This window comes from Ceratotherium simum, chromosome 36 (assembly GCF_057802395.1).
Source record: "Ceratotherium simum simum isolate JZ-2026a chromosome 36, ASM5780239v1, whole genome shotgun sequence".
NCBI classification, from domain to species: Eukaryota; Metazoa; Chordata; class Mammalia; order Perissodactyla; family Rhinocerotidae; genus Ceratotherium; species Ceratotherium simum.
The window spans coordinates 5,431,115-5,443,150 of record NC_141935.1 but is presented as its reverse complement, the minus strand read 5'-3'; the positions used below and the strand labels follow the sequence as shown (position 1 = coordinate 5,443,150).

The 12,036-nt window shown below is 38.6% G+C and overlaps 1 protein-coding gene across 1 annotated transcript in view; it reads left to right on the top strand.

Annotated features, from left to right (window-relative positions):
- Positions 1–8,721: 8,721 nt before the first annotated feature.
- Positions 8,722–12,036, top strand: part of CRB1 (crumbs cell polarity complex component 1) — a 198,869-nt gene continuing 195,554 nt past the window's right edge. Inside the window, exon 1 of the mRNA XM_087424347.1 lies at positions 8,722–8,908. Within this exon, the coding sequence (XP_087280473.1) occupies positions 8,851–8,908 (58 nt within the window). The 5' untranslated portion in view covers positions 8,722–8,850. The remainder of the gene's footprint in view (positions 8,909–12,036) is intronic.

The window sequence follows — 12,036 nt, the reverse complement described above, 5'->3', positions numbered from 1 at the left end:
TTATAAATTTGGAGGTAAATTGAGTATTATCTATGTCAATGCTGCATCCAGATTAATTTAAAAGTAATTGTTTTAACCCATCTTCAAAGCACGGTCATAGCATGTAAATGAAATGTGGTTGGCAAAACTATTATTAAAGTTATTTGAATAACTTCAAAGACTTTGGGGGTACCACCTAATCTTCTAGAACCCATCAATAATTATTAAGTAATTGAATTTGAATAGTTATTTTAAAAAATACTTTCTTTTCAATCTACCTAAAGTATAAAGAACAAATAGATAAAATATGGTCTGATTTATCCAATCTTAATGCCATTACCAAGAAATAATTGAGTTTGCTCAATAGGTCAGAGAAGGTTGATGTCATTCATTAGGGAGTGATCACTTACTCTTCTCTAAAATTCTACATGTGTAGAAACATTTAAAGCTGATATTCGCTGTGCAGTTAATGTCCTTGCAGCAGCGTGTTGTAAAGTGCCTACATAATTGTTAGAGTGAGAAAAAGATATCTTTGCTTCTTCATAAATAATCTCTTCAGCTTACAGTAAAGAAATACTTTAGCTTACAGTAAAATAGTCTACTTCTTGAAGTTTACTCACTGCTCCCTAAATCATATAGCAGAATTAATTTTACCTCCTATTTTTTGATACTTATCTTAGGTGAACCAGATTTTTCAAGACAATTACATTCTTTTTTCATCTTGGTGATTTTCAAAAATTACCGTTAATAGTATTACAGTATCAAATTTTTGAAATTGGAATCGACAAGAAAAATTGCAGTTTTTAGTTCTTTTTTAAATTTTACTGGTGATTTATCAGGAAATCTCTGAGAAACCCAATTTTCTCCTTTTAGAAAATGAAAATAAGAATATCACTCTTCCCCATTCACACCATCTCTTTCACACCAGGTTAAAGTTCGCTGTCTATACTTAGATTGCGTTTTGCATTTCTCTTCTGTTGTATGTATCAAAATTTGAAAATATTATTTTTGTGTTGATTTATTTATGTTTTACCTATGAGATTGTAAGACATGGCTGTAGGAACCATGAGTGTTTTGCTAACTGACGTATCCTAAGTCATTGAGTAGCTACTGCCTAACTCAGGGTAGTCACTCCAGGCATAGTTATTAAACGAATAAATTAATGATGGAGTTTTCATAGCATTTGCTATAAGTATTGAATATCTTCCTTCCACATGACATTTTTGCATTATTTTTTAACTCTTACATTGTTTAACTTTTTTATAATATACTTTATTGTTTTAGAATAACTTTAGGTTTATAGAAAAATTGAAAGGATGGTACAGAGGGGTCCCCTATATCCCACAGCCATTCGTAACATCTTATATCAGTTTAGTAAATTTGTTACATTAATGAACCAATATTGATACATTGTTACTAACTAAAGTCTATAGTTTATTCAGATTTCCTTAGATTTTACCTGCTATCCTTTTTCTAGTCCACTATCCCGTCCAGGATACCACGTGACATTTAGTTGTCATGTATCCTTGGGTTCCTCTGGGCTGTGGCAGTTCCTCAGGTCTTCCTTGTTCTTGACGACATTGACAGTTTTGAGGAGTACTGCTTAGGCGTGTTATAGGATCCTCCAATATTGGAATTTATTTGATGTTTTTCTTATGGTAAGTCTGGAGTTATGGGTTATCAGGAGGAAGACCACAGAGGTGAAGTGTCATTCTCATAATGTTATATCAAGGATATGTACAATCAGCATGATTTATGACAGCTGGCGTTGACCTTAATCACATGGGAGGTAGTGTTTGTCAGGTTTCTCCACTGTCAAGTTACTTCTTTTTCTTCCCTCTCTGTATTGCACTCTTTGGAAGGAAGCCACCATGTGCAGCCCACACCTGAGGCATGGGGAGCTATGATCCCCTTCCTGGAGATAAGAGTATCTACATAAGTGAGAGATTTGGCTCTTCTCCTCCATTTATGAATTTATTCAAGTATTTATTTATATCAGTATGGGCTCACAAATATTTATTTTATACTCTGGGTTACAATCTAATACTAATTTATTTTGTTACTCAAATTGTTCTGGCTTAGGCCACTGGGAGTTCCTTCTCTTGGCTTCTGTCCTCTTTTAATGGACTCCCCATCCATGGGAGGTTCTCTTTTTTTCTTTGAAAACTTCCTCACTTTCTGGATCTACAAGATGTTCCAGACTGATCTTGTATCCTTCCTTCCCAGTCCTGGCATAAGCCATTACTCCAATGAGCCCTGGTTCCTTTTTACTAGAGAATGATGATGGAAAGCAAGATCTGAGTGTCAGGTGTGCTTGTTGCTACTGGGTTGCTATTTCTTTCAGGCCATCTCAGCTCACAGAGCACAGAACCATATGTGTGCTTATTAACCTGCGCATGTACACATTTCCATAAATATACCTCTATGTACATTGGTACCCATATTAAGCTAACCCCGTTTACATTGATGTCTCTAACCTCAATACCATGTGGATAATTCTAGCTTCTTCGACTTGCTTATCTGTAAATTCCCACTCCACCAGCGAGAAACCTGGTTTCCACTACCTGCCATCTATTTACTTAATTGTTTAAATTCAGTAAATATAATTTAAAAAGTAAATAAAGTATGTAGCAGCATCAGATTCTTAGCCCCTCATCCTGTAGAAATAACTTTATCAATTTGAGTACAGTACTGATGTGCATTTCCTTTGGTCTTTAGTCTTTTTTTTTTATTTATTTATTTTAATTTTTTGTTTATTGCAGCAACATTGGTGTATAACATTGTAAAAGTTTCAGGTGTACATCATTGTACTTCTATTTCTGCATAGATTACATCATGTTCACCACCAAAATACTAATTACAACCCATCACCACACACATGTACTGAATTATCCCTTTCACCCTCCTCCCTCCCCCCTTCCCCTCTGGTAACCACCAATCCAATCTCTGTCCCTATGTGTTTGTTTATTGTTGTTATTATCTACTACTTAATGAAGGAAATCATACGGTATTTGACCTTCTCCCTCTGACTTATTTCACTTTGCATTATACCCTCAATGTCCATCCATGTTGTCACAAATGCCTGGATTTCATCGTTTCTTATGGCTGAGTAGTATTCCATTGTGTATATATACCACAGCTTCTTTATCCATTCGTCCCTTGATGGGCACTTAGGTTGCTTCCAAGTCTTGGCTATTGTGAATAACGCTGCAATGAACACAGGGGTGCATGTACCTTTGCAAATTGGTGTTTTCAAGTTCTTTGGATAAATACCCAACAGTGGAATAGCTGGATCATATGGTAGTTCTATCCTTGATTTTTTGAGGAATCTCCATACTGTTTTCCATAGTGGCTGCACCAGTTTGCACTCCCACCAGCAGTGTATGAGAGTTCCCTTCTCTCCACATCCTCTCCAACACATGTTGTTTCCTGTCTTGTTAATTATAGCCATTCTGACGGGCGTGAGGTGATATCTCATTGTAGTTTTGATTTGCATTTCCCTGATAGTTAGTGATTTTGAACATCTTTTCATGTGTCTGTTGGCCATCTGTATATCTTCTTTGGAGAAATGTCTGTTCAGGTCTTTTGCCCATTTTTTAATTGGGTTGGTAGTTTTTTTGTTGTTAAGATGCATGAGTTCTTTATATATTTTGGAGATTAAGCCCTTATCAGATGTATGGTTTGCAAATATCTTCTCCCAATTGTTAGGTTGTCTTTTCGTTTTGTTGATGGTTTCCTTTGCTGTGCAGAAGCTTTTTAGTTTGATGTAGTCCCATTTGTTTATTTTTTCTATTGTTTCTCTTGCCCGGTCAGATGTGGTGCTTGAAAAGATGTTGCTAAGACCGATGTGGAAGAGCGTACTGCCTATGTTTTCTTCTAGAAGTTTCATAGTTTCAGGTCTTACATTCAAGTCTTTAATCCATTTGGAGTTAATTTTTGTGTATGGTGTAAGGTAAGGGTATACTTTCATTTCTTTGCATGCGGCTATCCAGTTTTCCCAACACCATTTGTTGAAGAGACTTTCTTTTCCCCATTGTATGTTCTTGGCTCCTTTGTCAAAGATTAGCTGTCCATAGACGTGTGGGTTTATTTCTGGGCTTTCGATCCTATTCCATTGATCTGTGTGTCTGTTTTTGTGCCAGTACCATGCTGTTTTGGTTACTATAGCTTTGTAGTATAGTTTGAAATCAGGGAGTGTGATACCTCCAGCTTTGTTCTTTTTTCTCAGGATTCCTTTAGCTATTCGGGGTCTTTTGTTGTTCCATATAAATTTTAGGATTCTTTGTTCTATTTCTGTGAAAAATGTTGTTGGAACTTTGATAGGGATTGCATTGAATCTATAGATGGCTTTAGGAAGTATGGACATCTTAACTATGTTAATTCTTCCAATCCAAGAGCACGGAATATCTTTCCATTTCTTTGTGTCTTCTTCAATTTCTTTCGGCAATGTTTTATAGTTTTCCGTGTACAGCTCTTTCACCTCTTTGGTTAAGTTTATTCCCAGGTATTTTATTCTTTTTGTTGCAATTGTAAATGGGATGGTATTCTTAATTTCTCTTTCTGCTACTTCGTTGTTAGTGTATAGAAATGCAACTGAATTTTGTATGTTGATTTTGTATCCTGCAACTTTACCATATTCGTTTATTACTTCTAAAAGTTTTCTGGTGGATTCTTTAGTGTTTCTATACATAAAATCATGTCATCTGCAAATAGTGACAGTTTCACTTCTTCCTTTCCAATTTGGATCCCCTTTATTTCCTTCTCTTGCCTGATTGCTCTGGCTAGGACTTCCAGTACTATGTTAAATAGGAGTGGTGACAGTGGGCATCCTTGTCTGGTTCCCGTTCTCAGAGGGATAGCTTTCAGTTTTTCACCATTGAGGATGATATTAGCTGTGGGTTTCTCATATATGGCCTTTATTATGTTGAAGTACTTTCCTTCTATACCCATTTTATTCAGAGTTTTTATCATAAATGGATGCTGTATCTTGTCAAATGCTTTCTCTGCATCTATTGAGACGATCCTGTGATTTTTGTTCTTCATTTTATTAATGTGGTGTATTACGTTGATTGATTTGCGAATGTTAAACCATCCCTGCATACCTGGAATAAATCCCACTTGATCATGGTGTATAATCTTTCTAACGTATTGTTGTATGTGATTTACCAGTATTTTGTTGAGGATTTTCGCATTGGTGTTCATCAGTGATATTGGCTTGCAATTTCCTCTGTGTTGTCTTTGTCTGGTTTTGGTATCAGGGTAATGTCAGCTTCGTAGAATGAGTTAGGGAGCTTCCCCCACTCCTCAATTTTTTGGAAGAGTTTGAGAAGGATAGGTATTAAGTCTTCTTTGAATGTTTGGTAGAATTCACCAGGGAAGACGCCTGGTCCTGGACTTTTATTTTTGGGGAGGTTTTTGATTACTGTTTCAATCTCCTTACTGGTGATTGGTCTATTCAAATTCTCTACTTCTTCTTGATCCAGTTTTGGAAGGTTGTATGATTCTAAGAATTTATCCATTTCTTCCAGATTGTCGAATTGGTTGGCTTATAGCTTTTCATAGTATTCTCTTATAATCTTTTGTATTTCTGAGGTGTCTGTTGTAACCCCTCCTCTTTCATTTCTGATTTTACTTATTTGTGCCTTCTCTCTTTTTTTCTTGGTGAGTCTAGCTAAAGGTTTGTCAATTTTGTTGATCTTTTCAAAGAACCAGCTCTTGGTTTTATTAATTTTTTCTATTGTTTTTTTGGTCTCTATTTCATTTATTTCTGCTCTAATTTTTATTATTTCCCTTCTTCTACTGATTTTCGGCTTTGTTTGTTCTTCTTTTTCCAGTTCCTTTAGGTGCATTGTTAGATTGTTTATTTGAGATTTTTCTTGTTTGTTGAGATAGGCCTGTATCGCTATAAACTTCCCTCTTAGAACCGCTTTTGCTGTATCCCATAAATTCTGGCATGTTGTATTTTCATTTTCATTTGTCTCCAGGTATTTTTTGATTTCTTCTTTGATTTCTTCGTTAACCCAGTCGTTGTTCAGTAGCATTTTGTTTAATCTCTATGTATTTGTGGCTTTTCTGATTTTCTTCCTATAGTTGATTTCTAGTTTCATACCGTTGTGGTCAGAAAAGATGCTTGGTATTATTTCAATCTTCTTAAATTTATGGAGACTTGTTTTGTGGCCTAATATGTGATCAATCCTGGAGAATGTTCCATGTGCATTTGAAAAGAACGTGTATTCTTCGGTTTTGGGATGGAATGCTCTGTATATATCTACTAAGTCCATCTGTTCTAGTGTGTCATTTAAGGCCAATGTTTCCTTATTGATCTTCTGTTTGGATGATCTATCCATTGGTGTAAGTGGAGTGTTAAAGTCCCCTACTATTATTGTGTTACTGTCTATTTCTGTTTTTATGTCTGTTAATAATTTCTTTATATATTTGGGTGCACCTACATTGGGTGCGTAGATATTTACAAGTGTTACATCCTCTTGTTGGATTGTTCCCTTGATCATTATGTAATGCCCTTCTTTGTCTCTTGTTACAGTTTTTGTTTTAAAGTCTATTTTGTCTGATATGAGTACTGCTACCCCAGCTTTCTTTTCATTGCCATTTGCGTGGAGTATCTTTTTCCATCCCTTCACTCTCAGTTTGTGAGTGTCTTTAGGTCTGAAGTGTGTCTCTTCTATGCAGCATATATATGGGTCTTGTTTTTTTATCCAGTCAGCCACCCTATGCCTTTTAATTGGAGCATTTAGTCCATTGACGTTTAAAGTAGCTATTGATAAGTATGTACTTACTGCCATTTTTTAACTTTTTTTTTTCTCAGTGTTTTAGTAGTCCTTCTCTGTTCCTTACTTCTTCTATACAGAATTGATGGTCACTTGAGTTTGACCTCTGTCTGAAAGCTCTACTCTTTAACTCCCCTCCTCCCTCCTTTTATGTTTTTAATATCATATCTAACCTCTTTGTTGTGCATTTGTATCCATTACGTTCTAATCATGGAAATAGATAATTTTTCCTATTTGTGGTCTTCTCTTTTCCCCTTAAATCAGTCCCTTTAACATTTCTTGTAGCACTGGTTTCTTGGTGACTAACTCCTTTAATTTTTGCTTATCTGGGAAAATTTTGATCTCTCCTTCCATTTTGAATGATAACCTTGCTGGGTAGAGTATTCTTGGCTGTAAGTTTTTTCCTTTTAGCACTTTAAATATATCGTGCCATTCTCTTCTAGCCTGTAAGGTTTCTGCTGAGAAGTCAGCTGATAGCCTTATGGGGTTTCCTTTGTATGTAACTTGACATTCTCTTGCGGCTTTTAGGATTCTCTCTTTATCTTTAATTCTGGACATTTTGATTATGATATGTCTTGGTGTGGGCCTCTTTGGGTTTATCTTGTTTGGGGCTCTCTGTGCTTCCTGTACCTGGATGTCTGTTTCCTTCCTTAGGTTAGGGAAGTTTTCATCTATTATTTCTTGAAATAGATTCTCTACCCCCTTGTCCCGCTCTTCTCCTTCCGGGACACCTATAACACGGATGTTAGTGCGCTTGATGTTGTCCCAGAGGTCCCTTAGACTATCCTCACTCTTTTTAATTCTTTTCTCTTTTACCTGTTCACCTTGGGTAATTTCTTCTAGTCTTTCGTCCAGCTCACAGATGCGTTCTGTATCCTCTACTCTGCTTTTGAGTCCCTCTAATGAATTTTTCATTTCCAGTATTGTATTCTTCATTTCTGATTGGTTCTTTTTTATATCTTCCATTTCTTTGTTGACATTCTCACTGAGTTCATCTATTCTTCTCCCCAGATCAGTGAGCATCCTTAACACTCTTACTGTGAACTCTCTGTCAGGTAGGTTGCTCATTTCTGTTTCACTTAGTTCCTTTTCTGGGGTTTTGTCCTGTTCCCTTACTTGGAATGTATTCTTTTGCCTCTTCATTTTGCCTCTTTCCCTGTGCTTGTGTCTATGTATTAGGTAGACCAGCTACGTCTCCTGCTCTTGGATAGGTGACCTTATGTAACTGATGCCTTAGGAAGGTTCCAGTGTGCTTCCCTCAGTTCTCAATGTTCCAGGGGTGGCCCCTATGTGGGCTACGTGTGTCCTTCTATTGTGGCCTGTTAGCTCTCCCTATAGGCGCCCAGGGAGGCTGAGTTATGCTCCTGGCCAGCTGTTGTAATGCTCAGCTGCTTGTAGTTGTTGTGGGCCCTTCAGTCTCTTTATCAGGTGTGGGGCACCCCAGCACAGTTGGCTGTAAGTTCTAATACCACATTTGTGTTGCAGTATTTCTTTTAAGTGAGTAGGCCCACAGCGTGGCAGGTTGTTAGGCTCAGGGCCTTACAATTGCTGCAAGCCTCTAGCCTATTATGTCTCTTGTCAGCTCTCTGAGGATTGCAGCTGGGTGGGGCTGGCCTCAGGCACAGGAGCACCCAATTGTTTCAGGCTTTGGAAGGTGGGGCAAACCTCCTATGTGGGTCTTTGAGAAGCACAAGTCTTCTGCAGCTGACAAGTCCTGTAGCCCACAGGTCCACACACACAGTCAACACAGTCCTGCCCCGTGTGAGCGCCCTGACCTCCCCAAGCGGACCCAGTCTCTCCACCACGGGAGCCCCACACTCTCCACCCGCTCCTTGTGCACACCCTGCCCCGCTCAGTTGCCAAGCTGCAGAGAATCCAGTCACCAATCTATGCAGGCCCACATGTTGCCTGAGGGCTTGTTGTTGGGTGGGGCCAGTCTCTAGGGTGGGCTGCCTGCCCTGGCTGAGCTGGATTAAATCGGTGCTCTAGCGGGTGGAGCAGACCCTGGGCTAGCTGGCCTCAGGGAGAACTCCAATGGCGTCTGTGTCAGCACGCTCACACCAGGCCACAACAATGGCCGCCGCCAATGTCCCAGTCCCTGGAGAGGTCTCACCCCTCACCAAGATGCACTCAGGGCCTATTAGGTGAGTCTCTTGTCACCAAAGCACTGTGCACCTTTCTTTCTGGTGATTTTAGGATGCTTTCTGGAACGGGTGGGTTTGTGCATGGGCCCTTTAAGAGCCAGTTTTAGTTTCTTTGTGAACCGGGTTTTCTGGGGCTGCTCCCCAATGTTTTAGTAGCAGGCAAAGTCAGATATTATGCCGCTGGTCTCAATTGTGCTGGGTCCACAAAATGCCCACAGCGGGGGGCTCCCCGGCTCAGGACTCCGCGCCTCCAGGGAGGCTGCGTACCTGTGCGCTGCTCCCGGCGGCCGTGAAGCTGGCGGCTTGTGAAGGCGGCGTTTTTTTCTCTCCGGAAGGGGGTCTCTGCCTCTTCCACCTCAGTTAGGATTGTCCGTTGTTGCAGGAGTTCCTCTTATCCAGTTTTCAGTTCTGTCTCAGGGGTAATTTTTCCACGAGTAGTTGTAAATTGGCTGTGTCCACGGGAGGAGGTGAGTTCAGAGTCTGTCTACGCCGCCATCTTGACTCCGCCCCCTCCTGGTCTTTAGTCTTCATTCCACTTACTTCCAATGCTACTTAAGTCAGCACCTTTTCCCCCACCTCCTTCTGTGTGATTCTTTTATATATTTCTAATACAGTTAGATTGTTGTGTCACAGTCAACATTCCTTCCTGGAATCCCCTCACCTCTGAAACGATTTTTAAAATTTGCATACAATAAGGTTCACTCTTTTTGCTCTAAAGTTCTATAGGTTTTGACAAATGCTCCATTACAATATTATACGGAATAGTTTTACTACCCTAAAAGTCCTCCATGCTTTCCCTTTTTGACCCTCCTTTCCTGCCCCCTACCCCCTGGCAACTGCTAATCATTTTATTGTCTCTATAGTTTTGTCTTTTACAGGATGTCATATAATTGGAATCATAAAATATGTAGCCTTTTCAGACTTGCTTCTTTCAAGTAGCAATAGTCATTTAAGGGTCCTCCATGTCTTTTTGTGACTTGATAGCTCATTTCTTTTTTTTTTTATTGATGTTTTAATAGTTTATAACATTGTGAAATTTTGGATTGTACATTTTTGTTTGTCCATCACCATACATATGTCTCCCTTCACCCCTTGTGCCCACCCCCCACCCCCATTGCCCCTGGTAACCACAACACAGTTTTCTCTGTCCATGTGTTGGTTTATATTCCACATGTGAGTGAGATCATACAGTGTTTGTCTTTCTCTTTCTGGCTTATTTCACTTAACATAATGCCCTCCAGGCCCATCCATGTTGTTGCAAATGGGATGATTTTGTCTTTTTTTATGGCTGAGTAGTATTCCATTGTGTATATATACCACAGCTTCTTGATCCAATCATCAGTTGAGGGACACTTAGGTTGCTTCCACTTTTTGGCTATAGTGAATAATGCTGCAATGAACATAGGGGCACATAAGCCTCTTTGGATTGCTGATTTCAGGTTCATTGGATAGATTCCCATTAGCGGGATAGCTGGATCATAGGGTATTTCTATTTTTAATTCTTTGAGGAATCTCCATACTGTTTTCCATAGAGGCTGTACCAGTTTGCATTTCCACCAGCTGTGTCAAGTATTTCATTGTATAGATGTACCACAGTTTGTTTATTCATTCACCCGTTGAAGGTCATCTTGGTTGCTTCCAGTTTGGGGCTATGGTATTAGTTTCCTAAGGCAGCTGTAACAAAGTACCATAAACTGGGTGGCTTAAACAACAGAAGTTTATTCTCGCATATTTCTGGAGGTTTGAAGTCTAAAGTCAAGGTGTCGGCAGGGCCATGCACCCTTTGAGGCTCTGGGTAGAATCCTTACTTACCTCTTCCTAGCATCTGGTGGTGGCCTTCAATCCTTGGCTTGCAGCTGCATCCCTCCAATCTCTACCTCTGTAATGACATGGTGTACTTTCTTCATCTGTGTCTATCTCTTCTCGTCTTCTTACGAGGACATCAGTCATATTGGATTAGGGCCCATCCTAATGACCTCATCTTAACTCGATTATATCTATAAAGACCTTGTTTACAAATAAAGTCACTTTCACAGTTACTGGGAGTTAGGAGTTTAACATATCTTCTTGGGAGACACAGTTCAATCTATAATATCTATTATGAATAAAACTCTGATATGTGATGAAACTGCTTGATTAATACCACTTTTATCAGGCAAAATTAACTTTGTATGCAAATTGAATTATAAAAAGATTTTTAAAACATAAGTGCTCAATACAATATGCCCATTGTTTTATTTTTTTTCACTGTGCCCACCTTTTACATGTTCGACCTTCCACTTTGAATTGAGTGCTCATAAATTTCCTCCTATGTAGATTTGCCCTAGGAAATGAAGTTAGAGTCTAATTAATATAGAGAGTGGTACTAGAACTGAGTGTAAATGTGTTTGCATATTTTCTTGGGACAAATAGCTTAGCTCTCTTCCCTAAGTGAATATTCTATACTTTAACCTACTTTTCTTTTACAAATGATATTCATTACCTGGGGCAACAAAAGATTACTATGTTTTTCATTATTGACTCAAAACATTGATTATAAATTACTTTGTTGTGCATGTATTATGTGTTGTATTTATTAATGTCATTCTTTATTTTCCTCGTATGTTTTTGCCATAACAGTGGAATTTGAGGAAGGAAGGTACTCAGGCATCTAGTACTAGATCCTATTTGTGGATATTATTAACACCCTTTATCAATCTTCCAGAGTTTCCTTCCCAATTTAACAAAAAGCAGTGACTCCCTCAAAGTTTTACCACAATGTGTTATGTAGGCTGTCATATTCTCCAGCTTTCTCTTTGTTCTCAGAAAATTTCTATTAAAAGGAAAACTCAAGCCAGTGTACTTACAACAATAATAGTATGGGAGGCAACATGAGAAAAGACATGGCACTGGGAATGAGCATGGCTATTTAGAACTGAATGGTTTTGGCTAGAGCAGAAAGTTCATTGATTCCAGAGGGAAATCACGGTAAGATTAGTTGTCCCTAGCCTCAAGGTAGGATAATTAATAAATATTAAAATCTTATTGTTTATTCAGTCATTTCTTCATTTACACATTTATTCAACAAGTATTTATTGAGTCTATGTTTATTCAACAAGTATTTACTAAGTCTATATGTCTGATACTGT